This window comes from Miniopterus schreibersii, assembly GCF_964146895.1.
Source record: "Miniopterus schreibersii genome assembly, chromosome: 3".
NCBI lineage: Eukaryota > Metazoa > Chordata > Mammalia > Chiroptera > Miniopteridae > Miniopterus > Miniopterus schreibersii.
This window is the reverse complement of record NC_138103.1, coordinates 99668234-99693646: the sequence shown is the minus strand read 5'-3', so window position 1 is coordinate 99693646 and position 25413 is coordinate 99668234. Positions and strand designations below refer to the sequence as shown.

General features: G+C 46.5%; 2 protein-coding genes across 2 annotated transcripts in view; one reads left to right on the top strand and one right to left on the bottom strand.

Moving 5' to 3' along the window:
* Nucleotides 1-25413, top strand: part of TMEM267 (transmembrane protein 267) — a 429802-nt gene that overhangs the window by 243966 nt on the left and 160423 nt on the right. The window lies entirely within an intron of this gene.
* The window catches only part of GHR (growth hormone receptor), a 187044-nt gene continuing 169790 nt past the window's right edge, over nucleotides 8160-25413 (bottom strand). Inside the window, exons 5-10 of the mRNA XM_081133580.1 lie at nucleotides 25093-25265; nucleotides 22278-22456; nucleotides 17446-17611; nucleotides 15511-15598; nucleotides 11387-11456; nucleotides 8160-11081 (exon numbers count right to left, since the gene is read on the bottom strand). Of these exons, the coding sequence (XP_080989706.1) occupies nucleotides 10113-11081; nucleotides 11387-11456; nucleotides 15511-15598; nucleotides 17446-17611; nucleotides 22278-22456; nucleotides 25093-25265 (1645 nt within the window). The 3' untranslated portion in view covers nucleotides 8160-10112. The remainder of the gene's footprint in view (nucleotides 11082-11386; nucleotides 11457-15510; nucleotides 15599-17445; nucleotides 17612-22277; nucleotides 22457-25092; nucleotides 25266-25413) is intronic.

The following is a 25413-nucleotide window of genomic DNA, read 5'->3' as shown; positions in this document are numbered from 1 at the left end:
TAGAAAACAGGACCTGCTGGTTTGATAAGGAGGTCCCCACCTCCCAGCCCATCCTGCCCTTCTGAGGCTCCATAAAACTCGCCCTTCCCCAAATCCCTCTGACAGACTGTCCCGCTGCCTGGGAGGCACTGCACACCCCCAGTCCATGGGTTGTTTTCCCTTGAATAAAAAACATTAAACTCACTACTAAATTGTTTTAGTTTCGTCATTGGACACTCCCTTACTTTTTTTCTTTTCTGCAGAGAAACAAGCAAGAATTTATTGGCCGCAGCAAAAACACACTTAGGCCAGTGAAACAAGGAAGGGCATAGGAGAAGTGACAGGAGAGGAGGCGAGGTGGGGCTGCTTTGGCTCACCGGGAAGTCAGAGAAAAGGGGGCCTTGGAGACAGGTTTGGGGGTTAGCCTGGGACGAGTTGCCATTGCCCATTGCTCCCCTGGCTGCAAGTCCCGTGGGGTCACTTAGAGTTTAGGAGATGTGTGCCTGTGGGGGAAGGAGACGGGGAAGGGAATGGCACGGGTGTGTCCCCAGAAGGAGAGCGTGCTGACACTTCCTCACTTTTTGATGTATGTATTAGGACCCATCGCATAGTGCGGTAGATTAAAAATGGCCAAAAGTTCACTGGAACTCGTGTCCTCAAGAGGTGGGCCTGTGTATTTCTTCACCCCTTTAATTTAGATCTCCCTTGTTCCATTGCCGAAGAAGGGGTGCCATGAGATTTTCCGGCCTCCCACATTTCACTGTGACCTTTCTTCGCTCCCACCATGCGAGCAAGCCTGAGCTGCTCTGCTGTAGTGGCCAACAGCCTGCCAAATGCCAGACAGGTAAGTGTGTCCATCCTAGGTCATCCGGCACCAGCCAAGCCACCAGCTGACAGCTGGTGAATGAATGAGTGAGCCTCGTTGAATGAATAGCTGAGACAGGCAGAAAAACTGCCCAGCTGGGTCCTGCCCAAATAGCCGACCCTCCAACCTGTGAGCTGATAAACGATGGTTGTTTTAAGCCACTAAGTCTTGGAGTGGTATTTTAGGCAGCAAAGGCTGAGTAATTGCTATTATCTGAATAACAATCTATTATCGCAATATCATGATAGAGCGCAATACATCTGCCATGGAAGGGAGGTTGACTTAAAAAAAAAAATTATTGCCATTTTTCAGAAATAATACTCTTTCAAATTAGGTAAAAGAATCTGCTTCTGAATCCAAAGCAGACAGTTTAGGAGACTGAGGCATGACACAATCAGAACCTGGACTGACGGGTGGAGGTGAGGATCTTAGCAAGGGAACGGGCTCACGGGCATTTCAGAGCTTCCAAGTCTCACTTCTGAGCAGGGCTACTGATGACTTTTTCATTTTACAGAGATTCCTGCTACTGTGAATAATTACAGATTTGTGTGCCAGTGACGGTCCCGAGCAATCCCAATAACGGAAGCTGCCGCAAAATCCTAAATTCTGCAGCGCCCTGGGTTTAACCCTCTAAGTACTGTTCATGTGACTGAAGACAACAATTTAAATAAGTTTGCGCCCGGCCGGGCGTGGCTCAGCGGTTGAGCGTCGCCCTGGAATCCAGGCGATCGTGGTTCGATTCCCAGTCAGGGCACAGGCCCGGGTTGCAGGCTCGATCAGTGACTCTCTCATCATTGATGTTTCTGTCTCTCTCTCTCCCTCTCCTTTCCTCTCTCTGAAATCAATAAAGATATATTTAAAAATAAATAAAATAAATAAAATAAAAAAGTCATTCATTAAAATAAATACATAAATAAGTTTGCATACACACAATTTCAAAGAAAGTTAAAAATAATAGGAACAACAAAATATGAAACCCTTGACTGAGAAAAATACCCTCAGAAGTGAATTTTCAAGTTCATTTCCCTGCATTTTGACTTTTGGGAGAAAGAGCTATATGATAGGAATGTATTTCAATAGAAATCTTAAAATATGTTACATACTATTTTATAACCCTAAATTAATAAACCTTGAATATAGAAAACGCAGGAAATTAAATCCAATGAAAGGTAAGGCAATGTAAACACCCATATTCTTACCTGCCATAGGTAACCGTTATTAATGCATTTTGGTGTATGTGTCATAGATCTCTTGTACGACATACAGATACACACACAAGTTCATATAGTTTAAATGAGGAAAGAACGGGACTTAGTGATGCGATGAGAGAGTTTGTTCCAGATATTCCAACTGGCTGGGTGGCCCCAGACAAGCTAAGCTTCCATCTCCGCCCAGGGGAGGAGCTGCCCACGCGCGGACCAGGCTCGGGGTGGCCTGCACAGCCTGTCACTTCACCTGCCTGTCTCACGGGCCGAGGTCATCACCTGAGCGAGGTCAGGTGGCAGAGCCACCACCTCTTGCGCAGCCGGGCTTGGAGACGTTTCGGTGAATGAGGGGAGCAGGGAGCATCGGGAAGTCCGGCCGGCCTACCCGGAGTCACTGCATCGCCTGTTCAGGGCGGTCCAGGGTCCAGTCTGTCCAGGGCGGCAGCAAGCTGGCAGCCAGGGGGAGAGGCGCAAGATGAAACCACCACGGCCGCACGCGACTCGGGCAGGCGTCCAGCCACCTCTGCTCTCCCCAGGTATTCATCTCGAGGGCGGTCCCCAAAGGTCTGGGGGGGTGCTGCTGTGTCACGTACAGATGAGCAAAGCCGCATGTGAACTGTCTGCCTGGGCTACTAAGAGCTAGCTAATCGGCTGGCTTTGTTATCATGTACGTCCAACCTGGACACTTATAATTTGGAAATATAATAGCAGAGTTTATGGCGTGGGCTCTGGAGCTAGGGTGCTTGTGTTTGCACGCGGGCTCTAATTTGGTGACGTCAGTCAAGTTAATTATGTATCCCCATCAGTAAACTGGGAATAATAGGTTGGATTGCTGTGAGGATTAAAATAAGTGCATGTATACAAAGTCCTGAGAACAGTGTCTGGCACATGGTAAGTGCTTAATAAATGTTAAGTACAAATGCTAAGTAGCCATTATAAAAAATGTCATCCATCGGATGGAACGCCAAGGTTGTGCAGACTCAGTGGTGTGCTGGAGCCATTCCTAGTTTTATGAGAGATGATTGCACTATCATTTCCCAACTTTGTGTTCAGTGATGAAACACTGAAAGCTTAAGATCAGCCACTTTAGCCCAGCCGGGTGTGGCTCAGCAGGTGAGCGCTGGCCTAGGATCCAGGAGATCGAGGTTCGATTCCCGGTCAGGGCACATGCCAGGGTTGCGGGCTCGACCCCCAGTGACTCTCTCATCACTGATGTTTCTGTCTCTCTCTCTCCCTCTGCTGCCTTCTCTCTGAAATCAATAAAGATATATTAAAAAAAAAAAAATCAGCCACTTTGGGAGTATTTACACCATGGAAATTGACAAATGCTACAAATCTGGACACAACCTGCCTCCTGGAGGACTGGTTGTCAAGCATTTACTAGAACACCACTGGTTATGTTGATCAGAAAAAGAGACTTTTATCTTTGGCAGGTGATTCTTTGGATCCGTGGGTATTACAAAACAATCAAGTCTCCATTTTCCCCACACTGTGAACAGAATCAGCAGCTTTACATTGGTCTCAGGCTACTGGACTAGTCCGAAGGTCTGTGTTTTGGTCCTGGCTTTGTCACTTACTAGCTAATTAACTCTGGGAGACTCTCTTAGGTTTTCTGAGCCTTGATTTTCTCTCCTGCAAAATGTTAAAAGTAATGTCCGACTTGCCTATAACAAGAAAGTGCTTTATAAAATCAAAATCCTATGCGAGTCATTTTTATCATATGGTACCACCCACAGGAAAGCTAACAAGAAGAATCTTTCCACCTTGGAGCTTTGACTGCAGTACTACTGGGAAAGCCAAAGCGCATACAATTTCCTGACAAATTATTTTATACTTACGGAAAATGCTGGCAACGTCTCTTAATGCACACAGAGCAATCATGTAGAGATTTTTTATTTTTTTATTTTTAAATCAATAGAAAATTGCTTTTCTAAATATCCCTATAAAGACTGCTTCCTGGGAGTATTGTGCAAAAATCTATTATGTTTGACGTTCCATCTGGGTGATTTTTTAAAAAAAACTCAGTGTCTGCAGTAAGGAGTGAAATATTCTTGTTCAGGTGAAGCAGATACATATTCTGCAGCTTCACAACAGATCTCCTGGTCACGGAGTGAGTGGGCACTCCTCGGTGTCAGAAGGCTCACGGTGCACAGGCTGAGACTGAGGGTTTGTTCACTGTTGGTTTAGTCACCTTGCCAGTCAGTCTCCCCCAGGCTTCCAGCTGAGTAGGGGCAATTCCAAGTCTGTCGCAGCAAAGAGGTAGAAAGTCACAGTCACAGAGATGACAAACGGTGCTCCAGGGCCTCCCAGTTCTCAGAAAATGTCATTTCAAGTATGAAAGAAGGAAATGTGCCGAGTCGAGAAGCATCTGTGGTTATTCTAATCACGCAGCTGCTTTGCCTTTTATTTTTTATAATTAAAAAAATTTCAACAACAGCTGACACGTAATATTATATTAGTTTCAGGTATACAACAGGGAGGTTAGACACTTATATAACTTATGAACTGATCACCCTGGTAAATCTAGTACCCACTTGGTTACAATATTATTAACTATATTCCCTGTGCTGTCTTTATATCCCTGTGATTGTTTTTACCACCGCCAATTTGTACATCTTAATGCCGTCACCTTTTTCACCCAGTCCTCCAACCCCTCTGCTGCCTGGCAACCATCAATTTGTTCTCTGTATCTGTAATTTTGTTCCTGTTTTACTTGTTTTGTTTTTTAGATTCCACATGTAAGTGAATCATATGAGTCATCTTCCTCTGTCTGACGTATTTCACTTAATACCATCTAGGTCCATTCATGTTGTCACAAATGGCCACCTTTTTCTTTTTTATGGCTGAGTAATACTCCACTGCATAAATGCACCACATTTCTTTACCCACTCGCCTACCGACGGCCGTGGGCTGCTTCCACAGTTGGTCATTGTGACTGATGCTGCAAGGAACATAGGGTGCCGGCACCTTTTTGAATTAGCGTTTTGAATTTCTTTGGTAAGTAACCAGAAGTGGAAATCCTGGGTCATAAGGTAGTTCTATTTATACTTTGGATATTAACCCTTTATCGGATGTATCGTTGGCCAATATCTTCTCTCACCGGTTTTCGTTCTGTTGATGGTCTCCTTCGCTGGGCAGAAACTTTTCAGTTTGAGGTCGTCCATTTGTTTATTGTTTATTTTGTTTCCCTTTGCCTTTTATTCTTAAAGGACGTCGTATTGAGAAAGTAAGTTTCATGGTATCACATAAAGATGCTTTGTTCCGCTTCACCTCCGACTGAAATGTAACTTCATTTTGTGCCCGGCCGGCTTGTCTAATCAGAGCTTCCCCAAGGGTTAGTAGGTATAATGTTGGGTTCTCCTTTACCGCATTGTTCGCTGTTAAATACATGGGGAAATCATGTTAAATGTGAACAGGCTTTTGTTTGTTTCCACCTGTAGGAGCCACACTGGGCCAGCACGCTCTCTGGCTCGCCCAGAGGCCTCGCCGTGTGGAGCGTTTTCCAAACGTACTTGGTCACCGGGTCCCTCATTCACGAACATTTCGGGGAACAGGTAAGCCCCGGAATACACGTTAGCAGGCTCATCCTGGGCACTGTTAGCTGAGCTGACACCAGAGTTAGTGGTTCACAGGACGACGGAATGCTCCCTAAAGGTTGAGGGAATCGGGGGGGCTTCATGGAGGAGACATCTGAGCTGGGCGTGAAGGGTGAGGCCAACGTCAGCGGGCAGGATTGGCAAGCAGGAGCCTCTCAGCTGGGCCGGGTGGGCCTGAGCAAGGGCGGAGATGGGAGGGCGCACACTTTGCCAAGGGAGTGGCAAGCGTCTCTCACTGTGTCCTCGAGGGGACCTTCAGGTTCAAGTAAACATCCCCCCGATGACCGCAGACGGCCCAGTGCACTCGGGGGCAGCGAGGACAGGACAAGGCGGCACCAGGATCCGCTCCAGCCGTAGTCACGGCACAGTCCACGCAGGCTGTCTGTCCAGCTGTCCAGCGCTGTCCTTCCCTCCTCCCCGCCCGGCAGCTTCGGTGCAAAGGAAGGGGCCTCGTGTTGGGCACATGAAGGAGTCCCCCAGGCTTAGCGGCTCGGGTCCCAACCCCACGGGCACTGCTGCCAGCGCCCCGCAGGGGACACGCTCAATCACAGTCGCCACAGTCGTCCGCAGACGGTCTGTCTCCAGGTGCTGCGAGTTCCTCCCCATCCCGACGTAACTTCCCAGCCAGAGGTCGTTTTAAACACGCGCCAGTTTGCCCGTGTCCCACAGTGGCATAATCGTCGTCTCCGATGCCCACGGGGCAGAGCCAGAGCGTCAGCCGGAGGTCACGTTCTGCAGAAGCTGTGCCCTTACCCTCAGCGCTTAGGGACTGAGCCCGCGGCGGCCACGGGGCGCCCCGCGCGGGACCTCGAGCCTGGACGGAAGCAACGGCTAGTGACGTGGCGAGGCACCCAGTGTCCGGGCGTCACACTGGGCACACAGGTAAACGCCGCAGCACACAGGTCTCGGTGCTGGCGTCTCAGGAGCCCGAGCTTACGCGCAGGGGCGCGGGTGGCATCTTCGGGAGACGCTCGCCTGAAGGGACGGACTGTGCCCTCCGCCACGGAGGTGAGCGGGCGGCCTTCCCCCGGCTCCCCGAGGACCCGATGCTGTGACACACTCACCGCCAGGGCCAGAAGCCAGTACCTGCTGCTCAGTGCTGGCCCTCGGCTGGGTGGGCGCTGGAGCGGCGTGCTCCCAAACCTCGGGGACCGGGGACATCCTTTCCGAGTAAGAAAGCGGGAACCGGAGGCTCCCGCGGTCCTTCCAGGCGACGGGCCCAAGGCAGCGGGTCGAGAACTCTGTGCTGAGTGCAAACCTCTGGTCTTGCGGAAACTCGGGGCAGTTTGTCCTCAACTCGCTAACAGGGCGCTGACCAACTGCTCAGTGGCCTCCGCAGGGCCACCGCCGACTCCCAGCTCCTGGGCCGCCCTGCACGGGCCTGGGAGCCGCCTGGTGCTGCTGGGGAGGGGCCTGTGCTGGCTTCGCTGCCCCCCAGGTTCCTCCACTACCCCCTCCTGGCTTCGCTGCCCCCCAGGTTCCTCCACTACCCCCTCCTGGCTTCGCTGCTCCCCCAGGTTCCTCCACTACCCCCTCCTGGCTTCGCTGCCCCCCCAGGTTCCTCCACTACCCCCTCCTGGCTTCGCTGCCCCCCAGGTTCCTCCACTACCCCCTCCTGGCTTCGCTGCCCCCCCAGGTTCCTCCACTACCCCCTCCTGGCTTCGCTGCCCCCCCAGGTTCCTCCACTACCCCCTCCTGGCTTCGCTGCCCCCCAGGTTCCTCCACTACCCCCTCCTGGCTTCGCTGCCCCCCCAGGTTCCTCCACTACCCCCTCCTGGCTTCGCTGCCCCCCCAGGTTCCTCCACTACCCCCTCCTGGCTTCGTTGCCCCCCAGGTTCCTCCACTACCCCCTCCTGGCTTCGCTGCCCCCCCAGGTTCCTCCACTACCCCCTCCTGGCTTCGCTGCCCCCCCAGGTTCCTCCACTACCCCCTCCTGGCTTCGCTGCCCCCCAGGTTCCTCCACTACCCCCTGCTATTTTCACTGCTCCCCCAGGTTCCTCCACTACCCCCTCCTGGCTTCGCGGCTCCCTCAGGCTCCTCCACTCCGACCTCCCCGCCTCCCTCCTGGCTGACTTCCTAGCTGCTCCCCGTGGTGACCAGGAGCTGATGTGTGACTGGGGGGGGAGAGCTCACTTCCTCCTGCAGGTGACAGGCTCAAGCTAGAACTGCGGCCCGAAGACTCAAGCACCACCCTCCCTGTTCACCCGCCCACACCCGTCACGCAAACCCTAACAGCACCCACAGCGTGGTTCTGAGAGCCTCTTGGGGCACAGTCCCTGCAGGTCAGCAGCGGGTTAGAGTTCGGTTCCCGTTTCCTCGCAAAAAGAAAGGCAAGGAGCTGTGTGCCCTGCGGCCACGTATCCCAGCACAGAACAAGTCTCCACGCCTGTCCGTGGCAAAGAGTTTAAACCCACCACGCTCAGGTCCCCTTGCGACACGGAGAACTCGCGGTGTGCAGCCCGGGCCAGGATGCTTTTCACACGGGTGTCGACAAGGGAGGCACATCATCATGAGTCCAAGAAAATAAATTTATTAAACTTTGAAGGAAAAAAATCCACAGACAAAAAGAAAGTTAAATATAAACTGCAGGACACAACTAGTCATATGAGTAAATAATGGCTTGTGTGGCCAGCAAAGTACCAAACTGACATTCGGAGACTGATTGAGGTATTTGGCTATTTTTGGCGATAGAAATGTTGTCAGCCTATTGTGAAATAGTAAGAGAGTTTTCCCAAACACACAGTTTTAAGTTGAATTAGGTTCTACGTTGATGAAGTTTTATATGAAACTAAATTATGTAGCTCTTATTGAAAACCATAGCAGCAAAGTAGCAGAAAATCTATTAAACGTCTATTACAAAGTAGCATTTGAACTTTAAACACCCAATTCCAGCTTTTCACTGTCCTTGCAAGAAGGAGGGAATTTAAAATGACCAACCGTGAGGCATACTTCCTAAAAAGGTCTGAGCTAAATGGCAAATACTCCTGAAGTTCAAGCTAACTTTAAAGTTGTATTCACCCTTTCAAAAAAAATACTTAAAATGGGAAGTGTTCTTCAGTGAGATAAGAGTCTTCTCTTCTTTATAAACTTTTTGGGGAGCTATCCCAGTGCTCCTAAGAATGATGTTTAGGTTACTAAGGGATTGAACAATAACTCATAAATTACTCGGGCCCCTTGTTTCCCTTCTGAGTACCTGCTCTGAGGCCCATCCCCTCAGTGGGGAAATAAAAACTGATGAAACGCCTTCTTTTACGGCTTTAAACAAACCCTGCACAAGGTGTGGGAGGAAGAAGGCCTCTGCTACTGGCTTGAGTAAACTTGGAGTTATCTGTGGGGATTTAAAGTCTTGCTTCTCCGGTTTCTCGTTACCATAAATAGTACGTGTCTGCCTCTCGGCTGGAGACAAACCGCTTCCCGCACTGCTCGTTCCACTGTCCGGTTGGTCTCGTTCCCACCCGCTTCCACCTACAAAGTGCTCCCTGGGCCTGTTCCCTTCGCGGTGCCCAGGAGAGGGGGCCGCTGCCGGGGTCTGGGGCTCCCCCCCTCCACGTGAACCGCCTTTGATTCCTGCTCCTCCTTGGCACGTGTGCTCTGACACGGACCGAAATGCAGGTCAGGAAGGGCCGTCTGTCTGTCTGCTTTCTGGCTCATGACAAGTTGGCCTGTGCAAACATTTTCAAGTTTTCTAAATGAACAAATATTTGTTTAAAAATTCAGCGAAGGCGAGCATGTCCCACTGATCTGGGCAGTACAATCTTTGTAGAAGTGTTGAAGGAGCCTGGGGAGGTATAAAAAGGGTTTTGTAAAAAACTAACTTATTTGTTCTCTTTAAGTGCACTGACCAAAGGTGACGTCAGCTTCAGACCGTGCTCGCTCCGCTCTTCAGCCGGGTCCACACGAACCTCGGGACACAGTGGGTGGTGCGGTAGAAAACAGCCATGCTTGAAGTGTGAATTATTAAAAATATCTTTATCAATTTCATGTCAAAATAAAGTTTACATATCCAAACTATTTTTTGTTCTCTTACCTATAATTTTAGCTCCGGATCACGTAAAAAAAAAATCAACCTGTGCTATAATTCGCATTAGATTCTCCCGAATTGCAAAAGCCACCTGATTTTTCGCTTTTTCAAAAAGCATGATTTACTCTACATTGAAGACACAGCCATTCGAAGCTCACATCACAAAATTAACACCCACGACAACCAGACAATCACTGCCACTGGACGGTCTTGGAGACGATTCTTTAAAGTATTTACAATTCACAACAGGAATATCTATCCGATTAAGCGGTCGGCTTATTTTTTTTTTTAATATCGCGTTTCCACATTTCAGGAAAAGGCATTTGGAATCCACACGCCCCCCGCCCCCACCGGCCCGAAAGGTTTCGCCGTCGTTTTGGTTTAAGCATTCGCCCCAGCCCTGCGGGCCGTCGGATGCCCCACTCGGCCTGGCGGCCCGGCCGCGGCTAGGGCATGATGTTGTCCAGCTGGTCGGCGCTCACGTAGCCACAGGCCGAGAGGAACTCCTTGTCGGGCCGGGGCGACGCGGTGGCGTTGAGGATCAGGCCCTGCGGGGACTGGACTATGTGGATGGAGGTGTAGTCTGGGACGGGCGTCTGGGAGCCCGGCGCCCCTCCTGCCGCCCCAGGCCTCCGAGCAGTAGTGGTAAGGCTTTCTGTGGTGATGTAGGTGTCCTCCTGGTTAAAGCTTGGCGCCCCCCGCGCCCCCAGCTCCCCGGGCGGGGCCCCGGCGATGCACTTGGTGGCGTCCGCCTCGCAGAAGTAGGCGCTGTCCGTGAGGAAGCTGGCTTGGCAGGGGGAGCCCACCTCGGGATGCGCGGCGCACGGGGCTGTCCCTGCCTTATGCTTTTGGCCCGGGGAAAGGACCACACTCCCTGCTGGCGTGATGTCGCTTACCTGGGCGTAAAAGTCAATGTTTGCCACTGAACTCGGATTGTTCAGCTGAGGATGGGCGGCTTGGTGGGTTGACTCAGTTTCCCCAAAAAGTGGTCTTGGTTTGTCTTCCTGGGCCAGGCCAACACCGGGCTCCTGAGTGGCAGGGGCCGCATCCCTCGGCGGCGGGTCGGTCTGGTTCTTCGCGTCAAGGCACAAGAGATCTGCTTCCCCTTTTAACCGCTGGGGCTGCGCGGCCTCCGAGGCACCGTCGCCCAGGTCACTGGCCTGGAAGTCGGCCTCCAGGATGTCAGGGTCGTAGCAGCTGGTACGTCCCGAGTCGTCATCCTTCGCCCCAAGGATGTTAAGTAATTTCTGATGGTCGTCGCGGAGAAGCCTGTCTGTGTCGGACCCGTCCGTCTTCTCATCAGGGTCGTCGATATCCAGCTCAATGAACTCAACCCAGGAGTCGTCGTTGTAGAATTCAGGCTTGCAGCTGTCGTGAACGGCTAAGATTGTGTTCACCTCCTCCAGTTTCCCTTCCTAGGACACAGAGAAAGGAAGATCTATGAAAAGCAACGCGCAACGGTTCAGGGGGTTAACAAGTAACACTAAGGGACTAAGTACAGTTACGATAAAGACAACAGTAACAGAACCATATAATAAAAAAGACAGATTAGGAAAGAACTTGTAAATACGTAACACATAATTTTAACAGATGTAACATTAAAAACATTTTTTCTCCAGAAGAGGTACATGTAGCTCGCAAAAGCCCTCAACACAAGACAACGTTCTCCAGGTGTCACTGAATTAAATTAGTGTTATCGATAAGTTAGATTATTAATTACCTTGAAGAGGCCTGGATCGATTCCTTTAATCTTTGGAACTGGAACTGGGGGCAGAATCAGCATCTTAATCCTTAAAGACAATTAAAATTTTGGTTTGATGTATCTTAAAAGTTGCACATTCCTTATTTCAAAAGATAGAAATAAACTACTGGTGGCACAATTACTTAGTTCAAATATCCTGGTACTTTGTAAGTAGAATATGAGGCAGAGAAGGGAAATATCAAGCAGTGGATGACAAGGAAAAAACAACAGTAGAACAAAAAACCAAAATAACAACAACAAAAGGCCCTTATCTGAAGTCAATTTAAATAAAATGTGGCTTTCCTGTACTCTTTTTTTTTCCTTAATGTCTTTTATTGGCAGCCAGCTAGTATTTGGGAGTGAGAAATTTGGTTCCATCTAAAGCCAATTTTCATTTCAGTTATAAGCAAGGTAATTTTAAAGCACATTTCACCAGTAATTAGCAGAGAAAAGGCAGGAAGGTGGGAGGAAGGGAGAGAAAGGAGGAGAGGGAGGGAGGGGCGCCAATCCACATGGAGCCAAATTAGGGTGGGCTGGGTAAGTCTGCACCACACAGCTCACATTAATTATAAAATTATATAAGATGATCTCATTAACCATGGTGTCCCCTACAGGGTTCATTTCAGATGCAACAGATTAAATCTGAACTATTTCTAGCCAATCAGTATGGATTTATATACACAATTCTATGATAAATTTAAATTTTGTTCCAAAAATTTAGATTATTTTTTGACCATAATTCATTTCAATGTCTGTGCTGCTTGTTTTGTGCCTCACTGAATCACCAGCACTTAGAATAATCCCTGGCACATAGGAGACGCTCAACAAACATTTAAATTTAAATAGATCATTTATCTATTTTCTTACTAGTGTAACTAGAGCTTGTTTTAAAATCAACACTGTAGCTCTAGAAAAAAGCTCAGAGATTAAAAATTCCAACCAACTCATTTTATTGTTAAAACAAAAAAGCCCTAAGTGTCAGAGATGTCACGATGGGGCAGGGATGGTACCTCACTTTTGGGTATCAGCTGATATTCCACTCCACGTGAGTGGCAGTCTATTTAATGGGGAGCCCATTTTCTGAATATTTCGATTGCTTTTTTTACCTAACCCATCTCTAAATGAATATTTTCAATGTTCAAACATACAAAAATGTAACATAACCCCAATCATAGGAAGCAAAGATCCCCAAATGTCTAGTGCTTGATTTTTATGCATGCCTCTCTTTTATCAAGAGGATGACCCACGGAAGCACACGTGGGTAGTTAGCTTTCTAGGGTTGTGGTTGGCTTTATACCACAGTGCCCAGTCCTATGGCCTCTGGGGCCCAAGAAGGTCATGCATGTGAATGAAACAAGACAGCTGCAATGCCACAGGGAGGGATGGAGATGGTGACAAACCAGAGGGCCCACGCCCTTCCCAATGGGACAGCTGGCCCCTGCCTTGCGTATGTTGCCATGGGTCCCACCAACCCAGTTTCACTAGATCTTTCAGTTTTTAAGGATAATCTGGAAATCTGAATTTCTGTGTGAAAATTCCCTGTTTTGTAAACACTTTGTAGCAAAATCTTTGCTTCAAAATCAAAACAACATCCAATAACAAAACAGGGTCTGCAGGCAGAGCTCTTTTTTCCATTTGCCCTGCTTTATGCCGATTCCTTTCTTTCGTTCCCGATTAGGAAGAGCTGGAGGCTGGGGGTGAGTCACATGGTGGGGTCCACAGAGTCTGGGATAAAGACAACCTTGGCGTGAAACCGTGTCTGTGACTTTGCTATCATTTTATTTAAATCCAAATTACAATACAAGTTTTTGCTAGAGTTGACTCAGTTACCTGGATTTAACAAAAGAAGTGGCTTGGATAGTGGACTCAAAACTTCTAGCAAAGCAAAGACACGGAGGACCTGAAGCCCTTCACAGCCCCAGGTTCTGGGAAGACGGACACAGCACCTCGTTCTAACGCCCATTTTATTTAATTTTATTTTTTTTAAATAAATATATCTTTATTAATTTCAGAGAGAGGAAAGGAGAGGGAGAGATAGAAACACCAATGATGAGAGAGTCATTGATCAGCTAGCCTGCAACTCAGGCATGTGCCCTGACGGGGAATCGAACCCTGATCTCCTGGATCCTAGGCCGATGCTCAACCGCTGAGCCACGCCTGGCCGGGCATGTCCATTTTAATTGTTAGAACCATATGTTCCCTCCGCGCCTGCTGACAAATGGTCTACCATTTCCTGCTTCCATTAAAACATGGACATTTAGGAAATGATAAGGATTTTTATGGGCAAATGAAAGGAAACAGTTAATTCTTTTCTATAAAGAACTTACTTTGGCACAGGAAATTTGGAGGTACAAAAAAAGATTTCTGAAACTGTTATGATTTGGTGATTTTGACCAAGTTTTATAGTTAAGAGCTATATTATTCCTAGAAAATGCTCTTTGGACAGAGGTTAATAAATATGTTTTGAAATCCCATTTCTTGAGAGTACTGTGTTTTCTTTGAAATATTATTAGATAATATATTTAAACTACGTAACAAATTTATTTAGCTTTCCCAACGACTCAAAATCGGCAGCTAATGTTGAGAAGAAATTACTTCATATACATCGTGGTTTTATCAGCTGCAGATACATATAAACTAGCCCTTCAACTGTACAGATCAATACATTCAAGTTAATCAACAGAATAATCTGGCTCCTCTGTTGTTGTTAATACTAAATATATGAATTACTTAAAGTTCTAAATTTTTTTTTTTTTTTTTTTTTTACTAATTATTCACCAAAGAAGTAATAGTTGTGTTTGTAAAATGGAAATGTTGCTAGGAAGTTGGGTGCAAAATGAACTTCTGCAGAGGGAATGTGCTCTCCCACTGGCTGACTTCATAAAACTGGAGATGACACTGTCTTAACAAGAGCCCTTCCTGCATTCACCAGAGGCTTAGGGCGCTTGGCTCTCTAGAACTCCAGATCCTGAGGATCCTTCCTTCTACCACAGTTCTCTTCAGATGTTGACAAGTGCTGTACAACATCAAAAACCAGATTAGAAAGCTTTTCCAGTATATTCCCTAGACCCTGTTTGGATGTGTCGATGCCTCTCGGCTTCAGCTGGAGAACTCGTCCTCTGTTCTAGGCGAGGGGACCAACTATCGGTTTGCCTGCAACTCAGATTTCCCGGGACACGGAACGTTCGGTGCTAAACCCAGGCAACTCCCCTGCACTCTGGGGGTGCTGGTGACCCTAGTTCTAGGTGAAGGGGCAAGATGGACCCATGGGACTTTAAAAATATTCTAAGTGTAAGAAAACCGGCCATCAGGACTGATATTTTCCCCCTATATATTGTATTAAAATTTCCTGTAGTCTGTATTGAGTTTCTTTCAGGAAGAAAAACAGAATTACAGATCTTACAACTCAAGGGAAATTTAATGGTCATATAATCGAACATAATTACTCATGAGAACATGGAGGCCCCGAGAGGTTAAGGGACTCAAACAAGATAAAACAGAGTGACAGGGTGATACCTGGAACCCAAGTCCTTTAACTGCAAGAGAATGCAGAAAGGAATCTCTTCAAGCTGAGAAAGAATTTTAGTTGTGTTGACAAATGCAGTTGAAATAGCAAAGCATCAGTATCCAAATAACTTAAACAAAACTTGGAATTGCTTGAAACTGCCACGCTAGGAAGTCTAAAGGGTACAGTAGATTGATTCGCCCAGGTGCCAGGTTTGCTTGCGTGTTAGGACAGAGTCAAGCTCAGCCAAAGGCACAGAGCTACCTATGGTCCCCGAATGAATGTGTCAACATGCTCAGGACTCTGAGGTGAGGAGGCAGCTCTGCGGAAACAGCCGTGTTAAGGAGGCGCACAGGCCGAGCTGAACAGTCCGTAGCCTCTCAGTGTCCCATGCGAGGCCCCAGGGAGGACCCAGGCGTGGAGCTCTCACTGACGCACACATCAGGGCGGTAAGGGCACAACTGGACATGACGTTTTCCTGGGTTAGTTACAGGCTTCACTCATGGTTTACAAAAGAAAACACCAAATAACAAACGGAAACACACAGGGAAATCCAAACAACTGGCAAAAACATGAAGGTAGACTACTTCACACCTACCTTTCCTGTTTAGAAAACATGAGTAAAAATATCACGATCAGCCCAAACATTCCAAAGATAATAATTAAGAACCACGGAAACCGGAAATCTGAAATACAGGAGGACAATGTCTCACTCACAGGACTGTGCAGAGTTGAAGTTGACATTTCACTCTTTTTTCCCCCACATAAAAATATCCCCTAATTTGTATGCATCTAGTAAAATCTGCGATTTCACTGATAACCACTGACACAGAATGCAACAGCTTAGAAGCACTTTCTGCGCCAAGCACACTTCTTCAAATCCTTCCACATTAAAAAAATCAAAATAAACGAACAGTGCACAGCTTAAGCACAGTCCACGTCTACGTGAAGAAACCTGCTGTGCACATCTCATGCAGAAAGAGCTCCAGACGGCAGCGCTGCTGGCTGACACGGAAATAATGTCACGGGTTTCTTTTTAAAAGCTGGGCCTAGAGCTTTTATTCTCCAGGCCGAGCATCAGCAGGAGGACGAGGCAGGGTTTTTATTTTTGAATCATGGCGAAGACGTTTTAGACGTGCAGGGCCTACTACTTTATAGCTTCGGAAAACTCCTGGGACAGAGATGATCAGTGGCCCAGCTCCCTCCCTCAGCTTGGTGACCTCTGTCCGAGGCAGACTTGGGGGAATCAGTCTGTACAACTTCTCTGTTATTCCTGAAAACCAGGGCCTTGCAGCTGGTTCCCAGTGCCACCCCCCCCAATGGCAGAGGGTCACAGCGTTTTAATTAGAAAGGACAGGTGGAGTTTACCTAATGCTGCTTCATTAAAATTAGGCCTTTATACTGCAGTATTCTTTCCTCATTTTAATTTCCTTGTTCAGTTATTAAAATCCCCAAGGGAGATGTTACGGGCAATACAAAGAACCAGTGGGGGAGAGAATGCCATTTACATTTGGTGGCATTTATCGTTTTATATCAATGACATGTTCAGGAACATAACATAAAGCTGGTACTTGTTTTTTTGTTTTTTTTTTTAACATGGAAGAAAAAATCAATTAAAAAAAGCCTATGTTAAGTGAATTAAATGCCATCACAATAAGCTTAAAGGGAGTGTGACAAGTGTACTCTTGAAACCAGAATTTCATTATATCAAATTGTCTGAAACAACAAGCCTGTTAAGTAGAGCTTAGAAAAAAAGTAGAGTTAATAGACATTTTCGACTCAAGTGTTATTTAGTATCATCATGAATTCTGTCTGTACTGTAAGTGCAGGAATATAAATTTCACTTCTCTGTGGCCTGCGATGGTTTCATAACAAACCTCAGCTCCTCACACAGCCCCGTAAACCGTGACCTTAAAGGAGATGAGCTGTAGCCAGTTCTCATTTGCCAGTGATAATATTTTATACACTTAATATGCATTGTTAAGCAGCCTTCCTAATTTCTGCATTCAAACACTTTAATCCTTTAACATGAATTCTCAGGTTTCATGTCTTTAAACTTGAATTATCTCTGTCTCTCTCTTATATAGGACCTTCAAATGGCCCATGTCAGTCTTGAGCACAGCTGGCACACTCCTTACTGAGCCTCCGCCAGGTAAAAGCCAGGCCCGAACTTTCTAAAGCCAATTAGCACCTGCGTCCGACTACCTACGCTGGCTCAGTATTCGCCTTCCTCTTAGATGCCACACCCATCCTTACAGATGCAGAATTTCTTCATTATGCATTAAAAATTTTTTTTTCCTGATTATAAATGCAAACAACCCACTGTTGCATATTTTAGAATTAAAGAACATATGAAGAGTCACCTGGAATGCTGATACCTAGAAATGACCCCCATTGTTGAGCTTCCCCTCGATGGCTTGCACCTACCCAGGGCTTTCCCTGAGTGAAATAATTCGAGCACTAAACCGCCCCCTGCTTCTCAGTGGATAACACCCGCCGAGAGTGCGCTCGAGAGCCCACATTCCACCTTTACCTTCGTCACACGCCAGCGGGCTCATCTGGGGGAGCGAGACGACGAGGACCTCGCTGAACTCGCCGTATTTGTCCGAGTTCCGCTGCCTGGAGCGCACGCGAACCTCGTACTGTTTGTCGAGCCTCAGCGAGTACACTGGGACGGATGTTGACAGCACAGGGTCCATCTTTCAAGACAAAACACAGCACGTGGGGGTCAGAGTCGGCCCCCCACGATGAGCTCTGCAGGGGCTCCTGCATCTGTGTTCAAAACGAGCTCTGTGAGGCAGGCAAAGCTTGAGAATGCACTGGGGGGCTTGCTACTTAAAGAAAGGTCAGGCAAATAACTTTACAAAGAATCATCTGTTAAATGGACAGCAGGCCTCAAACCTATTTTGGTGTAAACCCGGATATCTGACAGATGTGTACAGAAACGCAGCTATAGGTTTGAACTGGGCAGTCAAGTGTTCTAAGATCAAAGCATAATAAAGTTATTATGGAAAATGACAGAGCTATGAAGTCTACAGATCTGTTGCCTACCTTTGGGGTATCACAATTTTGTATGAAGACATAAGAACAGAAAAACACACAATAATGGATTTTCACCCCAAAACAAATTATAGTCATCCTTGGGAAATTCGGGGTAATTATCCATATAATCAGAGAATTTAAAAGGGTCCTAGGAAAATCATATTTGTCTTAATTGAACTTCCAGGTAATTCTATTGGAAGCAACTACCCGCATAATCTGCTTGTTCTAGAAGGCTCCAAGCCACCTCAAAATAGTCTGTTATTCAAAATCTGCAGAGAAGAGTCACAGGAGTGCTTGGTAATTAATGGTCCCACAACCCTTAAGGCCAGCATATTCTTTTACCTTCCAGAGAACATGTCCCTATCAAAGAAGTAGACCCAGCTAATGAGCATGTTTTCCTCTAAGTCAAATATTCAGACTAAGTGCTCACTATGTGCTTTTCGTATGTTTTCTGGTAGAACACGTTGTTCCTGTTCATGAAAACCGGGAACACTCACTTTTTCAGGAGCATAGATCTTTCACATAAATCTTCTCCTAATTTGTTTTGCTAAGTCAGAAGCTGGGCCTTCCGTTTCTAAAACAAAGTCTCCTTTCACCTCAGTTGGTTTCTCCTCACAAAGTATCTCTTATTCTGCCCCCTGTGTGCATGGGATGGTAATTTTGCATCGTTTAAAGACACTTCTGAATCTATGGGAGATCTGCATGCCTAGAGTGGTTTTTAAAGGTAGAATTCTGCTTATTAAACTAATTATTTTTCTTGAAATATTTTAAAAGCCAATGTTTTAATTCCAAAAGCCCTAATTTCTCTGTTATTGTCATAGATGTTATTTCTTTACAGGTTTTACTAATAACAAAACCAGAAAGGGGCTCTCAGTGGTTCGACCCATGACCCCGTCTTCCCTCCACCCTCCACACCACACTCACATTTGCTCACACAGCTCCTACCGCCACCTGCCTGAGAGGGAATGCCTGTTCTCGGCCAACCCTTGGTGTGCGTATTGCTGAAATTCTAAGAAGTCTTTCCTGGCACTTCCCCCTACTCCATCCTGCCAGATAATACACATCATATATTACTTCCTGTGTTTCCCTGCTCAGGTTTCTGTATTAGACTGCAGATCCCCTGGGGGCAAACAATGCATTTATTATCTTCAGGTATACAGTGGGTGGTCCATACGCTGTAGATAATTCTATGCCACCCATTAAGTCCTGAAAAAAACCATAAATTCTTAACTTGGTTTAGCGGGTAAATAGTGTAAGCAACTACGTGATCATTAGTATTACTTTTATATTAAAAATGTATTTAATTTTAAAACAGACACACCACCACCAAATTCAATATTGTCAAGTGGTAACACTGAGGCAACAGACACTAGCTTTCCCCCCTTCTACTGACAAACCTCTCTTCTTTTTATGCTAATGACATTCATGCTCATAACAATTAGACTGTGAGTTTTTTCCAGAGAGAGGCCAATTCTTATGATAGGCCCTTGACATTCACGACTTGTCTCTCCAAGACTCTTGCAAATGACCAAAGTTACTATGAATATATAACTTCACTAAGAAGAGGTAAGGAAACTTGAACTAAGCCCTTCGAACTATCTAATGTGAGTTTTTAGCAGGTACAATGAATGCGACAAGGCCAAGTTGGGAGGCAGCTCTGAACGGTCAGTGACTGAGTCCCATGCTCCAGGCACCTTGCTCAGAAGCTCAGGGTGTGAGTTACCTGACTGTGCATGGCTGAGACACAACCAGGTGCCAGGGTCTTTCAGGCTTGAAACTATGATCAGAAAATGAATGAATTCTAAAGCTCTGATTTACTTCTTGGCTTTTACTAGTTCACCAAACGTTTTAGTCTCTGGATTCTTTGACACCCTTAAAAATGATTGTGAATTGTAAAGATTGGGTTGATTTGGGTTATATCTATCACTATTTACCACATTAGAAATGGAAACTGAGAAATTTAATAATGCTAATTTCAAAATTAAAATAATAAATTGATTTTACGGTAACATAATGTATTTTTATAAAAATTATTGTACTTTCCAAAACAATACAATTATAGTGAAGGGAGTGGCTTTGTTTTACATTTTTGCAAATCTCTTTAAGATCTGGCTTAGTAGGAGGTGCCTGTATTTTTACACATGCTTCTGAACTAAATCTGGTAGGATGTGCTGCTTTGGTTGAAGCGTATGGACAAAATCTGGTCTCACATATACAGTGAGGAACAGGACAGATGTTTTAACAACTTTTTCAAATTGAGGCTACTCTTTCACACCAATACCCAAACTCAACAAGTGGCATTTTCTGAAAGGTTAGTTGTAATGTAGAATCTGAAACCGCATCAATGAATCTTTTGCACACTGTTACATTAAAACCCACCATTCCCTCTAGAACTCTGACTGGATCATTTCCCCAGCCAGATTTGGGTTACATTGTGCATTGATCATATGGAAAATATTAGCTCACTGGGTATGCAGACTTTATAAATGTATACATATTTTATTATGCAACATAAAAAAACCAACTTTTGCTGATAGTATCGCCATTGATCTCATCAGGAGTGTCTTCATAGACAGGGAAGCTATCAAGTTCATGGTTACATGAGAAAGTTTCCAAAATTCTAATTTTCCTTTGAAAGCTCAAATTTTTCCATTGGCAATAAATACCGCCAATTGTTTTTTTTAAAAAATGATGAGCTTACTTCATTTTTTTTCAAAAAATGTTTGCCAAATATTTGCCAACTCAAATATAAGTAACTATTTATGAGGTTATGGGTCTTTCTTTCAAGTAAAACTGGAGCTCCAGAGGCTGTTCCCTGCAGGAAGCAGCGAGTTCGGCTGGCAACCCAGCTGGGTAAATGCTCCTTTTCAAGACCATCAGGACCATGAAGGCAACAAAATTGCTTTATGTGGACTTTCCACGTGGCACACATAATATTAAAAAGCTATGCACTCAAAGGTCGAGCTGTAACAAAATTAATAATTTTCCCAGCTTCATCAAGGGCGCTCTTATGTGAAACCGGCTCCCTCCTTCCCCCCTGCGAGCGCTCGGTGGTGAGGGATTCAGTGACCAGCAGTATGGGTAGGTATTTACTGCCTTGGTTTGTGCTGAGGTGGCCTCAGTTTCCCAGACCATTCTCTTTGTACCATCAGGGCAACTCTAAACACTGAAAAAAGGAAATGACATTTTAGTATTATTATGAAAACAGTCTTGGCCCTCCAGGGTTCATGGCTCACACTTTGAGAACGGCTGCCCTGGGGTGCCCAGCACGCTGCCTGGTGCACAGTGGTTATTTCAACCCCTGGTGGCTGAATACATGTTTGACCAGCTTGAATTTAGAAAGTCTCGTCTGACTCAGCATCCAAACAGGCTTTTTTTACACCAAGCCACAGAATAGATATCTAAATTAAAATGATGCTGAAAACAGACTCTCAAAGCCCAATATTTAACTGTTCAAGCTGCTTCAAATTTAGCTTTCCTCAAGTGACAGAATCAGCCGCTTCTTCAGCAGTGCACTGAATGGACAGAGTCTGGTGTCAGAGGAGTCTGGAGTGAGGCTGTGCCAGCCGCTGGGCATGACTGATGCGAGGCCAGAAACCACTGGCCTTGGCCGGGGCCACGGCTGTGGTTAGACTGATTTAGAATTAGTTATATTGGGAGCAGCATGATAATCCTGTTTTTCTTCTTGTTGTGTGCCATGTGGAATTTATCTAAGTGCCCAGTTCCCACACACTTGGCGAGGAAGTGAGGAGTTCAGAGGTCAACCTGTACCATGCTCCTTGCAGACTTACAAACCTCTTAGCGTGATTGTCCCCTAAGGTACTTAACAAAATATCCTTCTGAAACCTCTAAAGGGCAAATTCCCTCCCTCTGTTCCCCTCCCGGAGTCACTTAAGAACTTATTTTAATGAAGCTCTTGTGAGTAGTAGCAGCTAAAATCATGGGAGAATATTTAGCCATAGCTCACTGTTGACCTTGATCATGACCCTTCCCATGTTTAGCCACAACCCCAAAGGCGGCTAAGTGGCTAAAGTATACAGTTTTGTTCTAAAGTTAAACTGCACAGCAAGGATGACTGGGGACATAGTTTCCCTTTCCTTCCAGAGGCTCCCATTTAAGCTCCATGTAAGCATCTGCTGTTGGACAGAACTCCAAGATGGTATTTTTCTGATTATATTGGTTTTCCTCAAATAAGAAATGATGGAGCACATAGCATGGGCATTTGGTATTAGGTCAAAAGGAAGTCTATGCGTGAGAGGGGGCGTGGAAATTAAAAGAAGAAAATTCAAGAGGTTTCCAGTGGGCTTTGTAACGACATCTTACCATTTTCCACTGGGTCTCGTTGGTCTCTCTGTATTGCAGCTCGTACTCCAGGACGATCCACCCTTTCTGAACATCTGCATTGGATGGCGGCTCCCATCGCACTTGGATATCCGCGTGGATCCCGGTCAGGCTGATGTTCAGTAAGGTCCAGTTGAGGCCCGTGGGTGGATCTGGTTGTACTGGGAGTTTCAGTGGAGAGTGAGTACACGGCCGATACTAACGGAACGCTTTTCCTGAAGAGACCATTTCACTTTATACACTTTTATTATTTGTACTCTTAATTCTTCCAATATCCCTATCAGTACATTCTCACTTTATAAGAGAGTACCACGTTTTATTTAAGGATGATCTGTGTTTTTAAAAGACCCTAAAAAAATTCCTTTTCAAGTCTAAAATCTGATCTGTAACATTTCTTAAAGATCTGCCACATTTTGCATTTCTTTGAGCTCTGATAGAATTAATGCTCTGGGGTTTGGCAAAGGAATTCATTTTAACTAAGGAACAGAGAGAAAGACCCACGGGATTCAAACATGTGGCTGTTTTGTAACTAGGGGCAGAGGAATCTTTTTTCTTCCGAACTGTTTGGGGCCTGGGGCAAGGGCCTCGTCTCACTCATCGCTGTGTTGCTACCAGCACAGTCTTTCCTGACACTCAGCAGATGTTCCCGACTTCTTGTCTTCCCAGCAACATGTGATCATTTCTTCAGACCCACGGAGGAAGGCATTGTACTGCTCTCTCAGGTGGCAACAAGTCAGTGTTTTCTTTCACGTAACTGGACGTGAACCTGCAACGGTGTTTTGCTTGGTTTCCACTGATCTACTGCACAATCTTGGGTAGATCCATTGCGTTTTGCCTATTAGGACCACAGAGGTCCATTGGGTCACCTCAGTTCCTTGTCTCTCACACTCGGCTCCCTCATTCCCTGCTACTGATGTCACTGTGCTATCACCATCTTGCCTCGACTGTCACAAAGTCTCCTCCCTCTGAATGTCTCGTCTGTGCTACCTCGATCTCCCCTCCACGCTGCAGCAGGTGAATTTCCCCAAGACATCAGGAGCATGCCAGGGGGATGGTGTAACTTGAGGTTAAGAGCATGGACTTGGAGCTATCAGCTACGTTCAAACCTCAGCTCTACCTTCTAGATGTCTGACCTGGGCTGGTCATTTATCTGGTTTGAGCCTCAGTTTCATCACCTGTAAAATGGGGGTGATAAGACCCTATCTCACGTGATTATTAGACCTGACCCATGAAACATGCTTTGGAAATGTTAGCAATTACTGTCCCCACATCATGTCCCTGCTTAAACATCCTCAAATGTACCCCTGGGCAGTAAGATGAAGTCAGACTCCTTTGTGGGGTACACAGGACCACTACTGACTTCTGTGGCCGACCAGCCAAGGCTGCCTGACTGCTCCTGAGTCTGAACTTCCTGTGCTGTCACTTTTGGAACGCAGCAGTTGTTGGAAGACACAGTCCATCTTGTACACCTGGCAACCCCCCTGGTGCTTGAAGAAGTCACTGGACGGTCGCTACCTCTGTGCAGTCCTTCCTCAGCCAATCGTTCACACCTTTGGCTCCCACCTTGGCTTGCTATGCTCCCACACACCTGGAGTCCAGCACCCACTGTGCCGTGTTGCAGTTATTATTTATTCAGTTATTAGTCAACAAGCCTGACTCCCCGACTTGACTGTATCTCACTCATTCTGGAGCCACCACACCCAGGCACAGTGCCCGAATCGTGACAGTCAGCCAGGAAAGGGGCAGGGCTGGCGACTGGCAGAGACAGGGTCAGAATACGGGTCTTGGCCCTGTGTTCTTACTACTACCCATTTAGCCACTCAACAGCTACCCCTGTGGGTGTCGGGACGTGGACGCAGCAGCCCCTCTACGCTGTGCGGCTGGGTTCTCTTTTCCGCTTGTTAAGTGCTCTCCCTCTGCTCCCTCAGGTCCTCCTGGACCTAGCTGTTCCTGCCTGCAGCTTCTAGCCACTTTCCCTGTCTCCTCCAGCCTGCTGATGCCCGGGAAGCCACACGCAGGACAGCCCATCCGAGGGACACTCCGGGAATATGCAACTAGTGGGCTTTCGCGGAGAGATGTGAGGCACCGACGTGCTACTCAAAGTCCTTCTTTGATTTTTTTCTATGCAGCTGTTTATACTATTATAGTTTAAACATGAACATTCCAACTACGGCTGTTTGTTTTCTTTTGTTTTGTTTCCCCGGTGTCCACATGACGGGCGAGGGGTAATCTGCTTGGATCTTTCGCTTAGCTCACTGAGCTGATGATCATCTCCAATGTTTGTCTTGAGATCTTATAAACATGTCTTTAAACTGATTTGGGCTGTTTTGTAAATGTAAAACCCCAGCGTTACTGTGCTTTGTGATGAAGGAATTCTAGGCTTTTATTTGAGCAATTGCAGAGATCAAGGCCAACATATTTCAGTAGCTATGACTCTACTAATCATATTGAGTGATTAGGAGAGAAAGAGTCTTAAGACTATAGTGAGATTGCCCCTGCAGCGGCACACAGAGCACGATTTGGGGGTTCAGCTTAAAGACCTCGAGGAAGACTCCACAGGCTCCCACTCTTCCCTTTACAGCCCGTGCTGCCGGATTCTCTTATGTGAGAGCCAACGTAAGTCCCTCCTGCCCTTTCCCTCTCGTTCAGCAGCTGATCTCACACCCAGTCAAGTAGACTTCTGCCCACCCCTCGAGCACAAGGACACGGTCTTCCCACACAAATACACTGAACACTGCAGACTTCCCGCTTACTTAATCTAAAGCCATGTCAAGTGAAACACAAACCTGTGATTTACCTATTTCCTCGACAGAGAAGCACTTTTGATCCACGGTACCACCGTTGCTAGTGAGCTTGATACAGTAGGGTATCCAGATGGAGGTATACGACGCATTGAAGTAACAGCTGTTTTCTCCCGCAGAGACATAGTCAGGGCATTCTTTCCATTCCTGAGTCCATTCTTGAGTGTTCCTGCAACGGAGGGCAAAAAGGGGTGAATTGCTCCAAAATCACGCCATATGATGAACTTGAACACAAATATTTACGAGCAAATACATTAGTGATGCCACTTCCAAGTAGCACATCTGCAGGCATTGTCGGCGTCTGCAGGCCGATCGGG